General features: G+C 43.9%; 1 protein-coding gene and 1 long non-coding RNA gene across 2 annotated transcripts in view; both read right to left on the reverse strand.

Moving 5' to 3' along the window:
• LOC124569926 overlaps nt 1–9379 on the reverse strand; it is a 41475-nt gene extending 32096 nt beyond the window's left edge. Inside the window, exons 1-2 of the mRNA XM_047131097.1 lie at nt 9238–9379; nt 8834–9060 (exon numbers count right to left, since the gene is read on the reverse strand). Of these exons, the coding sequence (XP_046987053.1) occupies nt 8834–9060; nt 9238–9379 (369 nt within the window). The remainder of the gene's footprint in view (nt 1–8833; nt 9061–9237) is intronic.
• Nucleotides 9380–9450: 71 nt separating this feature from the next.
• Nucleotides 9451–22213, reverse strand: part of LOC124624562 — a 232867-nt gene continuing 220104 nt past the window's right edge. The window contains exon 3 of the long non-coding RNA XR_006980706.1: nt 9451–9667. This is a non-coding gene — a long non-coding RNA (uncharacterized LOC124624562). The remainder of the gene's footprint in view (nt 9668–22213) is intronic.

Genomic DNA, 22213 nt, shown 5'->3' on the forward strand with positions numbered 1-22213 from the left:
GCAACCAGGCCAACGATAGCATCAGGGCTCCTACAAATGGGGTAGTGTTTGCGGGCAGTCCCACATCCAGAATCGCTGTGTGCTCAGTCAAAGACGGTGCAGTATGGCACAGGGAGGCCGCCTACCAGATACTCTGCGGTGGAGTGCCATAGGAAGAATGGGAGCAGGGTGGTTGCAAACTGGTGTGGCCCCACAGCTTAATGTGAATTGTTTTGTTGTTTCTCGGATGTGGCGACAGTTTACAGAGAACGAAACTGTATGCCGACGACCAGGGCAGCTCCGACCACGTTGTTGTTGTTGTTGTGGTCTTCAGTCCTGAGACTGGTTTGATGCAGCTCTCCATGCTACTCTATCCTGTGCAGTCTTTTTCATCTCCCAGTACCTACTGCAACCTACATCCTTCTGAATCTGCTTAGTGTATTCATCTCTTGGTCTCCCTCTACGATTTTTACCCTCCACGCTGCCCTCCAATACTAAATTGGTGATCCCTTGATGCCTCAGAACATGTCCTACCAACCGATCCCTTCTTCTGGTCAAGTTGTGCCACAAACTTCTCTTCTCCCCAATCCTATTCAATACTTCCTCATTAGTTATGTGATCTACCCATCTAATCTTCAGCATTATTCTGTAGCACCACATTTCGAAAGCTTCTATTCTCTTCTTGTCCAAACTATTTATCGTCCATGTTTCACTTCCATACATGGGTACACTCCATACAAATACTTTCAGAAATCCAGAATGAGATTTTCACTCTGCAGCGGAGTGTGCGCTGATATGAAACTTCCTGGCAGATTAAAACTGTGTTTCCGACCGAGACTCGAACTCGGGACCGTTGCCTCTCGCGGGCAAGTGCTCTACCATCTGAGCTACCGACGCACGACTCACGCCAGGTACTCACAGCTTAACTTCTGCCAGTACCTCGTCTCCTACCTTCCAAACTTTACAGAAGCTCTCCTGCGAAACTTGCAGAACTAGCACTCCTGAAAGAAAGGATATTGCGGAGACATGGCTTAGCCACAGCCTGGGGGATGTTTCCAGAATGAGATTTTCACTCTGCAGCGGAGTGTGCGCTGATATGAAACTTCCTGGCGGATTAAAACTGTGTGCCCGACCGAGACTCGAACTCGGGACCTTTGCCTTTCGCGGGCAAGTACTCTACCATCTGAGCTACCGAAACACGACTCACGCCCGGTACTCACAGCTTTACTTCTGCCAGTACATCGTTTCCTACCTTCCAAACTTTACGGAAGCTCTCCTGCGAAACTTGCAGAACTAGCACTCCTGAAAGAAAGGATATTGCGGAGACATGGCTTTGCCACAGCCTGGGGGATGTTTCCAGAATGAGATTTTCACTCTGCAGCGGAGTGTGCCCTGATATGAAACTTCCTGGCAGATTAAAACGTAGGTAGGAGACGAGGTACTGGCAGAAGTAAAGCTGTGAGTACCGGGCGTGAGTCGTGCTTCGGTAGCTCAGATGGTAGAGCACTTGCCCGCGAAAGGCAAAGGTCCCGAGTTCGAGTCTCGGTCGGGCACACAGTTTTAATGTGCCAGGAAGTTTCACTTTCAGAAATGACTTCCTGACACTTAAATCTATACTCGATGTTAACAAATTTCTCTTCTTCAGAAACGCTTTCCTTGACATTGCCAGTCTAAATTTTATATCCTCTCTACTTCGACCATCATCAGTTATTTTGCTCCCCAAACAGCAAAACTCCTTTACTACTTTAAGTGTCTCATTTCCTAATCTAATTCCCTCAGCATCACCCGACTTTATCAGACTACATTCCATTGTCGTTGTTTTGCTTTTGTTGATGTTCATCTTAGATCCTCCTTTAGAGACACTGTCCATTCCATTCAACTGCTCTTCCAAGTCCTTTGCTGTCTCTGACAGAATTACAATGTCATCGGCGAACCTCAAAGTTTTTATTTCTTCTCCATGAATTTTAATGGTTCAAATGGCTCTGAGCACTATGGGACTTAACAGCTGTGGTCATCAGTCCCCTAGAACTTAGAACTACTTAAACCTAACTAACCTAAGGACAGCACACACATCCATGCCCGAGGCAGGATTCGAACCTGCGACCGTAGCAGTCATGAATTTTAATACCTACTCCGAATTTTGCTTTTGTTTCCTTTACTGCTTGCTCAATATACAGATTGAACAACATCGGGGAGAGGCTACAACCCTGTCTTACTCCCTTCCCAACCACTGCTTCCCTTTCATGTCCCTCGACTCTTATAACTGCCATCTGGTTTCTGTACAAATTGTAAATAGCCTTTCGCTCCCTGTATTTTACCCCTGCCACCTTTAGAATTTGAAAGAGAGTATTCCAGTCAACATTGTCAAAAGCTTTCTCTAAGTCTACAAATGCTAGAAACGTAGGTTTGCCTTTCCTTAATCTTTCTTCTAAGATAAGTCGTAAGGTCAGTATTGCCTCACGTGTTCCAGTGTTTCTACGGAATCCAAACTGATCTTCCCCGAGGTTGGCTTCTACTAGTTTTTCCATTGGTCTGTAAAGAATTCGTGTTAGTATTTTGCAGCTGTGACTTATTAAACTGATAGTTCGGTAATTTTCACATCTGTCAACACCTGCTTTCTTTGGGATTGGAATTATTATATTCTTCTTGAAGTCTGAGGGTATTTCGCCTGTTTCATACATCTCACTCACCAGATGGTAGAGTTTTGTCAGGACTGGCTGTCCCAAGGCCGTCAGTAGTTCCAATGGAATGTTGTCTACTCCGGTGGCCTTGTTTCGACTCAGGTCTTTCAGTGCTCTGTCAAACTCTTCACGCAGTATCATATCTCCCATTTCATTGTCATCTACATCCTCCTCCATTTCCATAATATTGTCCTCAAGTACATCGCCCTTGTATAGACCCTCTATATACTCCTCCCACCTTTCTGCTTTCCCTTCTTTGCTTAGAACTGGGTTTCCATCTGAGCTCTTGATATTCATACAAGTCGTTCTCTTATCTCCAAAGATCTCTTTAATTTTCCTGTAGGCAGTATCTATCTTAACCCTAGTGAGATAGGCCTCTACATCCTTACATTTGTCCTCCAGCCATCCCTGCTTAACCATTTTGCACTTCCTGTCGATCTCATTTTTGAGACGTTTGTATTCCTTTTTGCCTGCTTCATTTACTGCATTTTTATATTTTCTCCTTTCATCAATTAAATTCAATATTTCTTCTGTTACCCAAGGATTTCTACTAGCCCTCGTCTTTTTACCTACTTGATCCTCTGCTGCCTTCGCTACTTCATCCCTCAAAGCTACCTATTCTTCTTCTACTGTTTTTCTTTCCCCCATTCCTGTCAATTGTTCCCTTATGCTCTCCCTGAAACTCTGTACAACCTCTGGTTCTTTCAGTTTATCCAGGTCCCATCTCCTTAAATTCCCACCTTTTTGCAGTATCTTCAGTTTTAATCTACAGGTCATAACCAATAGATTGTGGTCAGAGTCCACATCTGCCCCTGGAAATGTCTTACAATTTAAAACCTGGTTCCTAAATCTCTGTCTTACCATTATATAATCTATCTGTTACCTTTTAGTATATCCAGGGTTCTTCCATGTATACAACCTTCTTTCATGATTCTTAAACCAAGTGTTAGCTATGATTATGTTGTGCTCTGTGCAAAATTCTACCAGGCGGCTTCCTCTTTCATTTCTTAGCCCCAATCCATATTCACCTACTATGTTTCCTTCTCTCCCTTTTCCTACACTCGAATTCCAGTCACCCATGACTATTAAATTTTCGTCTCCCTTCACAATCTGAATAATTTCTTTTATTTCATCATACATTTCTTCAATTTCTTCGTCATCTGCAGAGCTAGTTGGCATATAAACTTGTACTACTGTAGTAGGTGTGGGCTTCGTATCTATCTTGGCCACAATAATGCGTTCACTATGCTGTTTCTAGTAGCTTACCCGCATTCCTATTTTCCTATTCATTATTAACCTACTCCTGCATTACCCCTATTTGATTTTGTGTTTATAACCCTGTAGTCACCTGACCAGAAGTCTTGTTCCTCCTGCCACCGAACTTCACTAATCCCCACTATATCTAACTTTAGCCTATCCATTTCCCGTTTTAAATTTTCTAACCTACCTGCCCGGTTAAGGGATCTGACATTCCACGCTCCGATCTGTAGAACGCCAGTTTTCTTTTTCCTGATAACGACGTCCTCTTGAGTAGTCTCCGCCCAGAGATCCGAATGGGGGACTATTTTACCTCCGGAATATTTTACCCAAGAGGATGCCATCATCATTTATCCATACAGTAAAGCTGCATGCCCTCGGGAAAAATTACGGCCGTAATTTCCCCTTGCTTTCAGCCGTTCGCAGTACCAGCGCAGCAAAGCCGTTTTGGTTAATGTTGCAAGGCCAGGTCAGTCAATCATCCAGACTGTTGCTCCTGCAACTACTGAAAAGGCTGCTGCCCCTCTTCAGGAACCACACGTTTGTCTGGCCTCTCTACAGATACCCCTCCGTTGTGGTTGCACCTACGGTACGGCTATCTGTATCGCTGAGGCACGCAAGCCTCCCCACCAACGGCAAGGTCCATGGTTCATGGGGGGGGGGGGGGGTGTCCACGTGTGACATCAGAAAGAGAGGATTAATATTTGGCTGGAAGGGCATAACGGTACCACCTTAGAACTGCATGGCAATTGGCATCTGACCTCGCAGCATCCACTGGACGTGTTGTATCGAGGCAAACGGTGTACAGAAGGCTTCGGCAGAGTGACCCTTATTGTCAAAGACCTGCTGTATGTCTACCTCTTCACGTCTTCACAGAAGGGGACGTCTAGAGTGCAGTCGTCGACATGCCACCTGAACGGTCGAACAGTGGGCGAACGTTCTTTTCACAAAGGAGTCCCGATTTGCTCTGGAGAGTGATACTCGATGGATTTGCATCTGGAGGGAACGTGGAACACGATTTCAGGACCAAGACACTGTGGAAAGAGACCTATATCGAGGAAAATCCCTGTTGGTGTGAGCACGGATTATGTTGGCCACTCGAACTCCTCTTCATGAAATTGTACAGCTCAATCGGCAGGTTTTAGGTGCTGTCAGGTATCTTGATGAGACCTCGGGGCCTCATATGCGGCTGTTACGAGGTGCTGTGGACCTGTGGACCCAGACGTCGTACTGATGGATAGGTGCTTGATGTTTTCGTGGAAACAGAAGATGCTGCACAATGGCGTGGCGTGATCACTCTCCCGAATTGATCCCACAGAACATGTCTGGGATGCACTAGGGAGACGGGCTGATCACGTCAGCATCTACCAACCACTCTCCAAGACTTGCGTACAGCTCCGCAAGAAGAATGGGCGTTATTGCCTGAACATGAAATTGATGACATCGTTCACGACATGCCCTGTCGTTGTCAGGCCTGTATTGCTGCCAGAGGTGGTCACAACCCATAATGAGAATATTGACCAGTAGTCGGAATGTGTGTGCAAATCCATTAAGTTGGAAAAAACCGAAGAACATTTTTGTCTACCGTTACGCATCTTGCAGTTGTTTACGTTCTTTATTTTTTACATTGTTTCTACTTTACTATCACCCATTCATACTATTTTGTGGGAAAATAAACACAACCTTGCAAAATTTCCATTTGTTGCTTTAATTTTGGGCACCACTGTATTATATGAACTTCACTGCGTTTCAGGAGCTCTTCAAACTCTGGCACTTCGTTGTGAATGTTTCGGCAGTTACAGGGTAGCTACTAGTATTTTAATACTCTTTCCTGAGAGGGGGGAGGACATTCTTTTTGATCTTATACTTCCTAAGTCTTGAGAAATCGTATGACACAGTGCCACTAAAGCTATTGTTCGATGTGCTGTGATCTGGGGAACTGCCAAAACTTTATGTAAGAAGCATCATAAACTTCTACAAGTCAGCAGAAAAGGTCATTAAAGTAGGAAAAGACATTTCTAGAGATGCGTTCAGAATAACTAATGGACTGAAGCAGCGATCCTGTCTGTCTCACACATTCTTTAAGATGTATGTGCAGAAGGCACTGAATCTGTGGTTTACAATGTGCACGGGCATGGGGATTGAAGTAGAGAACCAGTGTACGTACACACTTTCCTACGCTGATGATTAGATCGTTGCAGCAGTCGAGGAAGAGAGTACGTCTTACTTGGTCAGGAAATTGTTGGAAGAGTGAAAAAAGTGGCTCAAATGGCTCTGAGCACTATGGGACTTAACATCTGAGGTCATCAGTCCCCTAGAACTTATAACTACATAAACCTAACTAACCTAAGGACATCACACGCATCCATGCCCGAGGCAGGATTCGAACCTGCGACCGTAGTGGTCGCGCGGTTCCAGACTGAAGCGCCTAGAACCGTTCGGCCACACCGGCCGGCTGTAAAAAGTGGGATTCGAAGTTTAATTTTGAGGAGGCGCAGTAACTATGTTGCGGAGAAGAGGGAAGTAAGATGGACATTGACGGACTTCTTATTAAAGTGAGTAAAGAATTTAAGTACCTGGGTAGTATCCTATCACGTGATGGAAGACGTGACAGAGACATCCAACAACGGATGAAGCAGGAAAGTGCGGCTAGCCAAAAGTTAGACCCTGTACTTTGGTCCTCAAAACTGAGTATAAAGGTTAAAATTCATTTACAGAAATCCATCGTCGAACTAGTAGCAACGTATGGGAGTGATTGCTGCCAAATCACAGAAAGAAATAAAAAGAGAGTCAAGTTTTAGAAATGGACCACTTGAGAAGAGCCTGTAGAATTTCCCGACTTTACCACGTAAGAAATGAGAAAGTAAGAGAAAGAGCACAGAATCATTGTAGTTTTACGGATAAAATGGAAGAAAAGCAGCTAGGATGATTTGGACATAACAAAAGAATATATGAAGACAGATGGTCCAATAGAGTAATTTCATGGCAACCTCAGGGTAGGAGAAGAAGAGGAAGACCACGGAAAGTGTGGCTAAAGCGTTGTAGAGGAGAGGAATGGTAGACTATGAGTAAAAATGGCGAGATCGAGGCATCTGGCGACAGAGATGCGGATGCGGTGACCTTCTTCCCCCCCCCCCCCCTCCCCAACAAGGAATGACATTGTTACGGTGCTCGCTTATTTCCAAGTCCGTATCGATCTTAGTGCTGAGTTTTCACTCAGATGGCGCTTAAGCGTTAGGCGTTTGTTTCCGTGTGTGATCGCTGGCCGGGGCTTAGCTGGAGGCGGGGCTTGGCGTGAAGACAGTTGTTTGCATCTGGACGTCGAGTGGGGCCCGATGGGAAGACCGGACCGTGATTTTACGGTTAATAGTGTGGAGAGCGGTGTGGCGTGCCGTTTGAATTGATTCGCAAGGGGAGCAAAATCTCGCCTGTTGTAGTTTGTCGAGCCTGAGTTTGAAATATCTTCTATGTGCGGCGAGATGTCATTTCGTCCTCCTGTTTCTCCGTCGCTGGGATTTCTATCCTCGTTTACCGTCCCATGGACGTATATCGATGGGGTACGCTGCTCTCCGTACTCTGCTAGACGCTGGTGATGGAAGTGCGTCGTTCAGCGGCACGTTAGTCTGGGTGCTTTATGTTTGATCTTCAAGTGCACAGTCTTCGAGTGGCACTCCTTAGAGTTTGCCTTGGGCAGTTAGATTGGAGTTTATTTTGTCTTGTGGTGCTTCCGCTTTCCGTTAACGAAGGTTAAGCTTGATTCGGCACTCCGTACGACGCTTGACACCTCAGCAGGCGGGTCGGTCCACCTTCGCGACTAAACGGAAGCCTTTGGACTGAGAGGTCTTGTGTTTTGCATATTGTTAATAAATTGTTATTTTGTTATTAAGTTGGCTGAGGTTTCTTATGGATTTCCCGGCATTTGGTCTGTTGTCCGGCCCGGGCTAGGTCTCGTTATTTTGAAGGTCGGTCTTTGTTTTGGCTTAGTACGATTTTGGTTTACTGCCTGGTGGTTCCGGTAGTACGCCGGGTCGCTATGGTTGTGTTGCATTTTGGTAGGGGGTGTGTGCTTGGAGCCGTGGAGTACCATTTGTGTGAACTGCTTCACTGGGGAGTACTGATCGGGCCATTCTTGGTCCTCTTTTGTATGAAATAATTTTATTATTATTTCAAAGTAACATTATCACTTAAATGATTTAATTCTTGTTGCGTTAGTTGCAACTTGGGTACTGAGAAATTTAGTAGCGTAATTACGCAAGATTTAATAGTGGCACATGCCCCTTTACCTTCCGTAATCTGTTAATTACCGAAAGACCTTAAGCTCATACTAATATGATGTGATTTTCTTAAATTATTGTATTTTTATGTCATGTTGTTTTTTAAAATTGCTGATCACTGGTGTACTGTTCCAAGTATTAAAATGTTTCAGGTAGCTATTAATTGGGTGGAACGCGCGGAACCGCAACGGAGAGAGTAGTCGCGTGCCTTACGTGTCCGTTGTTGGTGCGGCCTGGTGTCCGTTGTTTGTTTTGGCGCAGCTGAGTTAAATATTGTGTTGCCTCCTCCCTTGCGGCCCCGTCGTGTTCTTCTCATAAACATTTCCTTCAAGGCACTTTAGTTAGTTTTATGCTAGTGTTATTTTAATTTCTTACGTTGGTAAAATTGTGCGGCCTTCATTATGCACACTGTTTGTCATAATGTCTCATATATCATGATGTGCGTGTGTAATGGTGCAATAAATGGATGATTGTTATTTCTGTTTTGGCGCCCTTCATGCCTCCTTTCTTGTCCCAATTGGTACGCTATCCCTGTACTTGTGTTGGTTTCCTTGTCTTGTGAAAACGGATGAATCGTTTTACTTGGTGAAGTACAGGACGGCCCCTCTGAAAATTGAACGCGTAAAGGAGGACGAGACTGACCTTTGTGAGGAAGGCGTCGACGTCCTGGATGTCGTAGCCGAAGCGCGAGTGCCGGGAACGCAGCGGCTTGTGCGAGGCGCGCGACTGCCGCCTCTGCCTGTGCTGGATCAGCGACGGCTCGGAGCGCGCGCGCCCCGGAGCTGCGGGCCCGGCCGCGTGCGCGTGCGCGTGCGCGTGCGAGTGGCCGTGGCCGTGGCCGTGAGCGTGCGCGCCGTACGGCAGAGGTCCTGCCGCGGGCGTCGGCGGCGTAGAGGCGGCGTCGGGGGCCGGCGGCGACGTGGTCAGCCCTGGCGGCTGTGGCGGCGGCGGCTGCTGCTGCTGCTGCTGGTGGTGGTGGTGGTGGTGGTTGTGCTGGTGGTGGTGCTGGTTGGCGGCGGCACTGCCGTGCGCGGCGACGGGCGAGCGCGGCGGCCGCTCTGGGCAGGTGGCCGCCACGGCCGCCCCCGGTGCCGCGTGCCTGCCGCCCCCGCCGCCGCCGCCGCCGCCGCCGCCGCTCCGCAGAACCCAGGTGAGCGAGATGCGAGGCCGCGAAGGCCTCTGGCCCATGTCCTCCGGCGGCTGCGCCTGCGGCTGCGGCCGTGGCGGCGGCGCCGCGCTCAGCTGCGCCTCCCCTGCCCCAGCTTCGCCCCCGCAGCCCCCGGCCTCCTCTTGCCCGCCGCCCTCCTCCTCTTCTTCCTCTTCGTCGCCGTCGTTGCCACCGCTGCCGCCCCCGCCGCCGTCTCTTCCGTCGTCGGTGTCTCCTCCCTCCTCGTCACTGCTATTGTCGGTACTGCTACTGCTACTGCCGACTCCTCCTCCACTACCGCAAGGCCCGACAACGTCCGGAACGCCATCCTGTCGACACAACCAGTGGAACAATTGATATACAGAAATTCTGCTAAGTTCCTCAATTCCCGACGAACCTTTCACTTTTCTGCAGAACAGCTAAAATGCCGACCTTGTCAGGATATGATATTATCACTAATATGTACAAGAAAGATCGCGAGAATGAGGACAGGCAAAAGTTACTAGAGATTCGTGCTGCTGTAAAAAGAGCGATGAACGAAACATTCAACCACAACCACCGTCATACCTTAGCAAAAGATCTTGCTCAAAACTCAAAGAAATTCTGGTCTTACGTAAAATCAGTAAGCGCGTCGAAGGCTTCCATCCGGTCGCTCACTGATAGTCTGGCCTGGCAACGGAAGACAGCAAAACGAAAGCTGAAATTTGAAATTTAGCATTTGAGAAATCTTTCACGCAGAAGGATCGTACAAACATACCACCGTTTGAGTCTCGTACACATTCCCGTATGGAGGATATAGTGATAGACATCCCTGGGGTTGTGAAGCAGCTGAATGGGTTGAAAATAAATAAATCGCCAGGTCCTGATGGGATTCCTATTCGGTTTTACAGAGAGTACTCTACTGCTGTGGCTCCTTGCTTAGCTCGCGAATCTCTTGCCCTACGTAAAGTCCCGAGCGACTGGAAAAAAGCACAGGTGGCGCCTATGTGTAAGAAGGGTAGAAGGACGGATCCTCAGAATTACAGACCAATATCCTTGACATCGGTTTGTTGCAGGATTCTCGAACATATTCTCAGTTCGAATATAATCAATTTCCTTGAGACAGAGAAGTTGCTGTCCATGCATCAGCACGGCTTTAGAAAGCATCGCTCCTGCAAAACACAACTTGCCCTTTTTTCACATGATGTCTTGCGAACCATGAATGAAGGGTATCAGACGGATGCCGTATTCCTTGACTTCTGGAAAGCGTTTGACTCGGTGCGCCATTTCAGACTCCTAACTAAGGTACGAGCATATGCGATTGGTTCCCAAGTATGTGAGTGGCTCGAAGACTTCTTAAGTAATAGAATCCAGTACGTTGTCCTCGATGGAGAGTGTTCATCGGAGGTGAGGGTATCATCTGGAGTGTCCCACGGAAGTGTGATAGGTCCGCTGTTGTTCTCTATCTACATAAATGATCTTTTCGATAGGGTGGATAGCAGTGTCCGGCTGTTTGCTGATGATGCTGTGGTGTACGAGGAGGTGTCGTCGTTGAGTGACTGTAGGAGGACACAAGATGACTTGTACAGGATTTGTGATTGGTGTAAAGAATGGCAGCTAACTCTAAATATAGATACATGTAAATTAATGCAGATGAATAGGAAAAAGAATCCTGTAATGTTTGAATACTCCATTAGTAGTGTAGCGCTTGAGACAGTCGCGTCGATTAAATATTTGGGCGTAACATTGCAGAACGATATGAAGTGCGACAAGCATGTAATGCCAGTTGTGGGGAAGGCGAATAGTCGTCTTGGGTTCATTGCTAGAATTTTGGGAAGATGTGGTTCATCTGTAAAGGAGACCACTTATAAAACACTAATACGACATATTCTTGAGTACTGCTCGAGCGTTTGGGATCCCTATCAGGTCGGATTGAGGGAGGACATAGAAGCAATTCAGAGGCGGGCTGCTAGATTTGTTATTGGCAGGTTTGATTATCACGCGTTCTGTTTGGGAGTGGAACAGGGAGAGAAGATGCTAGTTGTAGTACGAGGTACCCTCCGCCACGCACCGTATGGTGGATTGCGGAGTATGTATGCAGATGTAGATGTATACAAGGGGCATCCAATATGTTATGCAAACCTTTTTTTTCTGAAAGCAGGTTGGTTTTATTCAGGGTTCCAATATACCACATTATACACTACTCTTCTGGCGACGCCGGCCAGTGTGGCCGAGCGGTTCTAGGCTCTTCAGTGTGGAACCGCGTTACCGCTACGGTCGCAGGTTCGAATCCTGCCTCGGGCATGGATTTGTGTCATGTCCTTAGGCTAGTTAGGTTTAAGTAGTTCTAAGTTCTAGGGGATTGATGACCTCAGATGTTAACTCCTTTAGTGCTTACAGCCATTTGAACCATTTTTTCTGGCCACAAAACCTTGTTTTTCAACGTAATTTCCGTTCAATGCGATCATCTTCGCGACCTTACTGGGTGAATGTGTATGCCCACGTGGTACCACTCTACTGGTCGACGTCGGATCCAACGTCTTGCTGCCTCAATAACCTTCTCATCACCCACGTATTTCTTCCCGCAGAGTCCATTCATTCTTCATTGGGACACAAGGTGGAAGTTAGAAGGCGCAAGATAAAGGCTGAATGACGGACAAAGAAGAACAGTGCATTGAAGTTTTCTGAGCTGCTCTCGGCTGTGCAGACTTGTCAAATGTCCAGTTCGGCAGAGAGGTGTTTCACTGTGATGCATCGTTCACCTCAGATGAGAGTTTCCACACGTTTCAACACTCCAGGAGTCTGAAATATTACCGTATCTCATTGCTACCGATCAGAACCCCTCAGAGAGCATTAAAGATAAACAACAGTCCTAATTGCCTGATTGTAAAGTGACCTGTTTCCAAATTACATACAAAAATAACCACTATTTCAGTATACATATAATTCGAAAATGATGCTTTGCTGATTAACATTGTTCTTATGCGAAAAACACAATATAAATGTGAAATTAATACTGTAACTAATCGAAAGAAATGTAGCACATGGTCAGGATGTACCAGTAAACCTATCATTATAAAATTACTACAGCAAATTAAATAGAACATATAAATAAAGCATGTTAATTGAATCTCCAATATATGTTAGCACTAAAATTCAGGCACTAGTTGATTTGTTATAAACAAATTTAGAAATGTAATTGTTACCTGTAACATAATTAGTCAGAAAATGTTATATTAACTCGTAACTAAGTTGAAAATAGGTTCACCTTGTTCAGCACTGTGATTGTAAATTTTTAGCAATGTGTATCTCATATTCGGTTTAACTTTTAATTGTAATTTTACATAAAATTGTGATTTTCATTGTCTGTAATTGTTAACAAAAGTATAAATAGAGGTCACGCAGGCGCCTTGGGACACTCGTTTTTTGGCTAGGGTTGCGAGCGAATGTATTGTAGGCTCACTCGTTTGTTGATTGTTGTGAACTCTGTGTCGTCTGATGTCAACTTTGGGTACATGTGATGTAACCGGTACAGTTCACCGGGCTCGGACACCAGAGTCCTGGAAATATATTGGTGTTAAAACTGCACTGTACTTTGGAATTTATTTGGGAGTCTTCCGCAATCCTTTTCATAGGCTGCACAGCGACGAGACGAATCCAGGAATTTTACAACACCCTGATAACTAAACAACTTTCACTGTTGGTAGAATTGACGTGAAAACAACAGCACATCGACTGGGCATTTCACTCAAAAGTCAAAACATTTGCAATGCAGAGGTGGGAAAATACAAACATCTCAATGTGGTGGAGGAGCTGGGATCAAGTGGAAGTCTGTGCAGAGGACGACTCGCAAGAATTCCATGTACAAGAGGCAGGAACCATAATCTTGTACGTTGTAGACTGCGCCACGGACGTCGCCAGGAGCAAAAATAATATTCTGAAATGACATCGCGAATGAATCAGATAAATACCCCTTTTAATTGTGTCCTACAATTTTCTATTCTTGTTTCATTGTGTGCGTGTGACAATTTCACCTGATAGGCAGGAAAGTGTTTTGTTTAGTGTCTAGCCACTTTGATCAAAATGAGCGAAACTCAGTTAAATCAAATAGGCATGACCACGCGGTCAGGCCATCAATTTCATGCTTCAACTCCAAATGTACACTTAAACAGTGAAGCAAATTCCGCGAGCAGTAGTTGTTCGCCTTTTCACGGTTTTTCGGGAGCAAATCAGCAACCGAATTTAATTGATCAGATATCTCAATTGTTGAATAATAAATTAGAACAACTGGTAACTCAAAATAACCAATTAGATAGCAACATTAAAGAGGTAACAGAAAAGCTGGACCAAAATTTGAAATCATTGAGAGAAGAAATCAGTGCAACAAATAACAAAGTACAAATTGTTACATGTGACATAGAAAGGGTAGAAACCAAAGTTGACTGTTTAGAGGCTTTCACAATCTCCGAATTTAAAGAAACAAACAAAAGCATTGAATTAGTTAACGAACGTGTCAAAAACACGGAAGTAGTCGTTTTAAATGAATTAGTGAACCGAAAAGACGAGTTAAAAATGTTGCAGGAACTCATTGTTTCAGAAAAAGAATTGGTAGGGGAAAGATTGAAATTAAATTCTGAAGTAGTTTCTGATAAGATATCTCGTATTGATGAGAAAGTAGGAAGTGTAACAATAGAAATGCAAACAGTCAGCTCTGAAGTTTCAAAATTGAAAAATAATATAATGCCCAATTTTGATTCAAACCAGATGTTTGTGCATAATTGTAACAACGTTAGTTTAAAATGTTACCCAGGTGATGCGAAATCTCATTCGGTTGACTTTGTGCATCAGTGCAAAGACAGTTTCCAACCTAACATGCCAGAGTCCGCTAAAGTTAAATTTGCTAAACGTTTTTTGCATGGTGCAGCCCTTACATGGGCGAACCAAAACATTGATACAAATACTACGTCTTTTGCCGATTTTGAACGCCAATTCTTGGCAAAGTTTTGGTCGGAAAACAAACAGGCGAGAATAAAATCTGAATTTCTTAACGGTAGCAAATATCGCACAGGACTTGCAATTAGCATGCGAGAATTTTGTGAAAAACAATTAGGGACATTGTCACATTTGAGCAAACCATTGGACGCACTGAAACGGCGCCTACCACACCGTTTTCAGTGGGGACTTGTATATGGACCAGATGACAGCGTTGACGAATTGTTACGTTATGTAGACAAAATTGACCGTACATGGCAGAATGATGACAGACAGTACAATCAAAACCTCAGAAACACTCACAATAGCAATGGGGGTCACAACAATATAATGGACACAGAAGTAATAACTGGCGTGGTAACCAAAACAGTTGTTAAAGAGACACAAAAACCGTCAAGAACAGAGAAAGAGTAACCAGCTTCACAACAGAAATTCCAACCAGGGAAACAGGTAACCACCTTGTTGGGAGCCTGTCAGTTTGAGGTGAATAGTCATGGCACAAACCAGGCAAATAGGAGGTTAAAGAGACAGAAACGTAAAAGAAATCATAAATGTAATGTAAATAGGGACTACTACTTAGATGATACTAGTTATAAGCAAAACTTTTGGGATCACATGTTGAGTGAATTGAATAATGCACGTACTGAAGCAGGACCACAGTTTGAACTTAATGAACATGACTTAGCATTAATTGTTGACACATTAACACCTGATGTAGACAGAACTTATGATATGTATGGTATCACTAGCTTGTTTTCTGATGAAGGTAAGGATAATGAGGTATCTACATTAGTAGAAATTGATAGCCAAAATGAGGAAATAACACCTGACTCAGATAATGAAACAGGTAGTGATTTCAGTAGTATAACTTCAGATATTGAACACTTAGTAGTTAAGGCAGATGTGCATGCAGAGGCATCACCCACAGATTTCTTTGATGATGATTTTGATAAAGATACTGTTGTGAAGGATGATGTATTTGATGACATATGTACACAAGAGGAATTAGATGGCATTATTTATGTTGAAGTTATTGATAATGGTGTTGCAGCTGAAAGTAACTCTGAATGCGAAATTGGTTCATGTGAAGATATTAAGAGTGCAAACAATGTATTGGTACCAATTTGTATAAAAGAAATCTTAAGTTAATCTACTAATAAGAAGGAACAAGCTAAGTTGATAGGTGAGAAGATTTTGGAATTTATTATCAGTGAAAATGAAGTTTGTATAGAAAATAATAAGGAAAGTGAAGTCATCAAATCAGATCCATCCCTGAAAGATAATTTTAAGTCTAGTGAACATAAGGTATCTGTTTCATGTGTATTTGATTCCAGTCATAATGACACTCAATCTTATGTTGATTCTGACATTGAAACCTGTAGTGAAGAAGTATGTAACAACATCGATACAACTGAATTAGAAAGTAACTTGTTGGCAGAGAATGTGAATAGTGACCCAAACATTACCTTAGGTAGTCCTTATGTAGAAATAAGCATTAAAAATTGGTCAGGACTTGGTTTGATTGACACTGGCAGTCTCATTAGCAGTATCTCAGACAAGTTGAGGAACAGGATAAAAGACACTGAAAGTTACATCGAATTTCCAATCACAGGTGTACGGATTAAAGGTGCCACTGGCAAGTTTAGTAAGTTAATAAATAAACAAGCTTTAATTACATTTTCTGTTGGCGACATTAATTTTGAACATGGTTGTTTACTTATTCCAGACCTCAATGAGCAAATGATTTTAGGGATGGACTGGATAGTTAAAGCAAAGGTGAGTTTTGATTGGCAAAATTCAGAATTACTGTTAACTGAATCAAAGACCAGTATTCAAGGAAAAGTAGTAATCCAGTTAAATGCAAGTACAAGCAGTAGTAACCATATTAGGGAAATAGTTTATCCAGAGTGTAGCCATTACATGGAGGAAGAGGAAAATAGGGATCACAATAACCAGAATTTGGTTGATGATAGTTACTCCCTAATCATATCAGAAAGGTAAAATAAGCAAATGACTTGACTGAGTCTGAAAAGCAAGAATTAGAAAATTTTCTCTGGGAGAACTGTAACATTTTTTGTGATCAACCTGGTAGGGTCAAAGATTATGAATGTCATTTGAAGTTAAAGCCACACGAACCCTTTTTCATTAAGCCTTATGGGGTACCCATCTGTAAAAGGAAAGTAGTGGAGAGGGAACTCCAGAAAATGCAAAAATGGAGAAGAGAGAAGTCACAGTACATATAACGGCCCGATGGCCTGTATTTCAAAAAAGGATGGTGGTGTTAGGCTGGTATTGGATTCACGTCACCTGAATAAGTTTATAGAAAGAGAAACAGATCATCCTGAATCCATGGAGGAACTCCTGTACAAATTCAATGACACAAAATATTTTTCTAGCCTGGATTTGATCTCAGGTTTTCATCACATCACATTAGCACAGGATTCAAGGCAGTACACAGCCTTTTTATATAATGGTAAATGTTTTCATTATTGTGTTGTTCCGTTTGGACTGAATGTGTCTGTAGCTGAGTTTATTTGAGCTTTGGATCATGTGATTGGATGTGAACTACTATCTAAACTAATTATTTACGTGGATGATACATTAATAACCAGCAAAACTTGGGAGGGATACCTTGATACTTTGTACAAATTAGCCAATAAATTCAGACAAGGCGGTATGACCCTTAAATTAAGTAAATGCAAATTTGAAGTATCAGACTTGAAGTTCTTAGGCCATATAATTAAAAAGAGAAGGCATTCTACCTGACAGTGATAAAATTTCTGCAATTGTCCAGTTTCCATGTCCAAAGAACAAGAAACAGTGTAAGTAGGCTGTTTAGGTTTTTTTATTGGGAACGCCACGTAGCGCTCTGTATGAAAATCACTGGTTGTGCTGTGTGCAGTCTATGGTTAGTTTGCATTGTTGTCTGCCATTGTAGTGTTGGGCAGATGGACGTGAACAGCGCATAGCGTTGAGCAGTTGGAGGTGAGCCGGCAGCAGTGGTGGATGTGGGGAGAGAAATGGCGGAGTTTTGAAATTTGTAAGACTGGATGTCATGAACTGCTGTGTATATTCTGATTTTTCAACACTATTAAGGTAAATACATTGTTTGTTCTCTATTAAAATCTTTCATTTGCTAACTATGCCTATCAGTAGTTAGTGCCCTCCGTAGTTTGAATCTTTTATTTAGCTGGCAGTAGTGGCGCTCGCTGTATTGCAGTACTTCGAGTAACGAAGATTTTTGTGAGGTAAGTGATTTGTGAAAGGTATAGGTTAATGTTAGTCAGGGCCATTCTTTTGTAGCGATTTTTGAAAGTCAGAGTGCGTTGCGCTAAAAATATTGTGTGTCAGTTTAAGCACAGTCATGTATAATTGTTCTAAGGGGACGTTTCATATGTTGACCCTTAGCCGAGGATACCTCACTGGAATCTTCTGATTTTTTTCTTGTAGTTTGTGTAATTAGTGTAGCTATTGTTTATTGCTAACGCTTAATTGTAGAGAGAATCTCCTTTGTAGTTGCAGTCTTTCATTGTTATTGTGGCATGCATGTAGATTTGCACCAAGTATTTCGCAGCTGCGCTTGCAATTAACTAGATATTATTTTCAGTGCTATGTTAATGTGTTCTCTTATTTTTGCTCTTCAAATTGTGTTTTTCTGTGTTGTCGTGTGAAATCTTGTGACAATAATGGCGTGTGAAAAACGTAATACTAGACTCCAACGTAAACTGAGAAATGACAGTGAAGACGAAAGCAGTGTGTTAGCGCCACCGAGTAATGAATTAACTAATGTTCAAAGTAGTAATTTGGTAATTGTGCATAGGGAAATGGAGCGGGCAGCAAATAATGGTGTAGGCAGTAAAACAATTAGTGAACAGGGAAGCATTATCGATCGATCGGTCAGCAACAGTTCGCCTCAGGAATCCGAAATGACAGGACACAATCTTGCAAATACTGTAGATTCAGGTTTTGGGCCCTCACCATTTTCTCAAATAAGTCAAGATACATTTTCTGCTTGTCAAAATGTGAATGTTGCTGGTGCAACTTTACTGCCGAAAAGCACTGAGGAACATGTTTCAGACACCAGTGCATTGTTATTACAGTTAATGCAACAAATGGGACAAAGGCTACAAAAGTTAGACACAACGCTTGAACAAAATCAGAAACAAATGGGACAAAATCTTCAAAAGTTAGACACAATGGAACAACACCAGAGACAAACACAGTAACAGTTAGACGCAATGGAACAAAATCTTCACACCACGCTTGAACAAACACGTGAAAATTTAACTACTGAGTTACATAAAATCAAATCGAAATGTCAAAAAGTCTGTAATGACGTAAAAACACAAATTTGTGAGCATTTCCAACCTATTTTTTGGCGTCATGAAAATGCATTACAGAATCACGAAGCAGCCATAAAAGAACTGCAAACTATTGTTTATGAAAATCATGAGACCTTGCAAGCTAAAATTGACTCAGTTGCATCTAACGATTCGGTTACGCAACTTGCAAAAACTCAGGAAAACTTAAAGGACACAGTAGATACTCTGAAAATTGGTTCAGAAAGACACATGGAGGAAATTAGTTCATTATCAGATAAAGTAGTTGAACTTTCGGATCCGCTAAATAATTTATCTACGAAGGTAGATGATAATCTGAATGACACAAAACCGGTAGCCTTTAATGACACATAAGAGTGCGGACAAATTAGGAAATTCAAACAAAATCAGAATCAAATTAATACGCAACACCAAAGAGAAATCCGGGAAGTACAAGATCAGCTGACACCGGTAATACAAGAATTACGTATTTCAGAGGACACTCGCGCCCCAATACGGGAAGAGGGACATAGAAATACGGAACAGCCACAAAATAATAACACAGCGCATTTCGGAAATTGTGAAAGAAATTGGCAAGGCGCACCGAATTTTGAAATGGAACTGCAGAAACGGCGTAACAATGACCGATATGCGGCTCGTCGACATGATGATTTTGACTACAAGCTGTTCATTACTACACGTAAATTTAAAACATTTAAGAATTCTGGCAACGACATTCATCAACAAGCGTGGCTCCATCAATTCTCTCATTGTTTTCCTCCCAACTGGTTATTAGAGCACAGATTAGAATGTGTGTGTGGCTATTTAGAGAATGAACCAACTGTAAGAATGCGATCGGTATTCACGATTGTCACAGTGAAGGAGAATTTTACCATGCCTTCCTCTTAGCATATTGGTCTCAAGCTACAGAAGACCGAGTAAAACATAGCATCATAATGATGAAACATTTCGAACAATCTGAATTTTCCAGTCTTGTGAAATATTTTGAAGACATGTTGCACAAGAATCAGTACCTGTCAAACCCATACAGCCCCTCAGAACTCATCCGCATTTGCTTAATCAAATTACCTGAACATTTACGACATATTATTTTGGCAGGACGTTGCAAAGACGACATTGAAGCTTTTCAGGGACTCTTACAAGAATTAAAAATTGACACTGAGAATCGCGGAACTCGAAAACAGGAGCACAACAATTACAGGTCACATCCGTCGCAATTCCGCGATGAAATAAATAATAACTGGACACAACAAGGCTATTCTTACAACGCAAATCGTGAACAAAACAGACACCTCCCATATGACAACCACTGGCAGAGTAATAGTTACAAAGAAAGTTCGCATTTACGTAGTAATGAATATGACACAGACAATCATAGAAACAGACAATAGGCAACCAGAACTACACTGCTGGAAATGGAAAAAAGAACACATTGACACCGGTGTGTCAGACCCACCATACTTGCTCCGGACACTGCGAGAGGGCTGTACAAGCAATAATCACACGCATGGCACAGCGGACACACCAGGAACCGCGGTGTTGGCCGTCGAATGGCGCTAGCTGCGCAGCATTTGTGCACCGCCGCCGTCAGTGTCAGCCAGTTTGCCGTGGCATACGGAGCTCCATCGCAGTCTTTAACACTGGTAGCATGCCGCGACAGCGTGGACGTGAACCGTATGTGCAGTTGACGGACTTTGAGCGAGGGCGTATAGTGGGCATATGGGAGGCCGAGTGGACGTACCGCCGAATTGCTCAACACGTGGGGCGTGAGGTCTCCACAGTACATCGATGTTGTCGCCAGTGGTCGGCGGAAGGTGCACGTGCCCGTCGACCTGGGACCGGACCGCAGCGACGTACGGATGCACGCCAAGACCGTAGGATCCTACGCAGTGCCGTAGGGGACCGCACCGCCACTTCCCAGCAAATTAGGGACACTGTTGCTCCTGGGGTATCGGCGAGGACCATTCGCAACCGTCTCCATGAAGCTGGGCTACGGTCCCGCACACCGTTAGGCCGTCTTCCGCTCACGCCCCAACATCGTGCAGCCCGCCTCCAGTGGTGTCGCGACAGGTGTGAATGGAGGGACGAATGGAGTCGTGTCGTCTTCAGCGATGAGAGTCGCTTCTGCCTTGGTGCCAATGATGGTCGTATGCGTGTTTGGCGCCGTGTAGGTGAGCGCCACAATCAGGACTGCATACGACCGAGGCACACAGGGCCAACACCCGGCATCATGGTGTGGGGAGCGATCTCCTACACTGGCCGTACACCACTGGTGATCGTCGAGGGGACACTGAATAGTGCACGGTACATCCAAACCGTCATCGAACCCATCGTTCTACCATTCCTAGACCGGCAAGGGAACTTGCTGTTCCAACAGGACAATGCACGTCCGCATGTATCCCGTGCCACCCAACGTGCTCTAGAAGGTGTAAGTCAACTACCCTGGCCAGCAAGATCTCCGGATCTGTCCCCCATTGAGCATGTTTGGGACTGGATGAAGCGTCGTCTCACGCGGTCTGCACGTCCAGCACGAACGCTGGTCCAACTGAGGCGCCAGGTGGAAATGGCATGGCAAGCCGTTCCACAGGACTACACCCAGCATCTCTACGATCGTCTCCATGGGAGAATAGCAGCCTGCATTGCTGCGAAAGGTGGATATACACTGTACTAGTGCCGACATTGTGCATGCTCTGTTGCCTGTGTCTATGTGCCTGTGGTTCTGTCAGTGTGATCATGTGATGTATCTGACCCCAGGAATGTGTCAATAAAGTTTCCCCTTCCTGGGACAATGAATTCACGGTGTTCTTATTTCAATTTCCAGGAGTGTATTATTATCACGGGAGACAGAATAACTTCAGACGCAACGGTCCACCATGCAGTGATAATTCAGGGAGAAATTCTCCACCACATGACCGACAAACAAGAAACTATGTAAACTACAGACAAAACGGCACCTGAATTCCATCAGAGCCAGCGAGCTTCAAACGGGGCAGGACCTTCTCGTCAAGGTGAATTTGTAGAAGTTAGGTCTCCTAATCCCAATAACGACGCACGCCAGCAAAAAGACAGACAATGACTCGCACCGCAGGCAGCCACGTGCGCCGGCTGGCTCAGGGAAAAATAACATAGACGCTAACCTTGAGAAAAATTTTAGCATTCCTTACCGACGTATACCACATGATAATTGCTTTGAAGTTGAAACTCTGCGTACTAGGAAGAGTGAAGGTTTACACGACATTTCACATGCAAAACCGTTTATTGAAAGATAATCTGCTTTTTAACTTTGTCTTTGCCATAAAAATTTTTCACTACACGCTACCAATACAATTTGTCACACTGAGAAACTGTTAACATGTAACAATGTTTTGAAGTTAACTATCCAGTCTAGAAGCTAGGGAACATATTTAGACAGTATTTACGAGTGCATTGTTATAGTGAACAGATGACACAGTGTTATTGTGTGTGTACATTCTTGCTTGTTAGTGCACGATTATGTAAAGACTATAAGGCTCACATACTTAGAACATATACCGGTACTGCTAATAAGATTTTAATGCAAAATTT

Source organism: Schistocerca americana, chromosome 1 (genome assembly GCF_021461395.2).
Source record: "Schistocerca americana isolate TAMUIC-IGC-003095 chromosome 1, iqSchAmer2.1, whole genome shotgun sequence".
Taxonomy (NCBI): domain Eukaryota; kingdom Metazoa; phylum Arthropoda; class Insecta; order Orthoptera; family Acrididae; genus Schistocerca; species Schistocerca americana.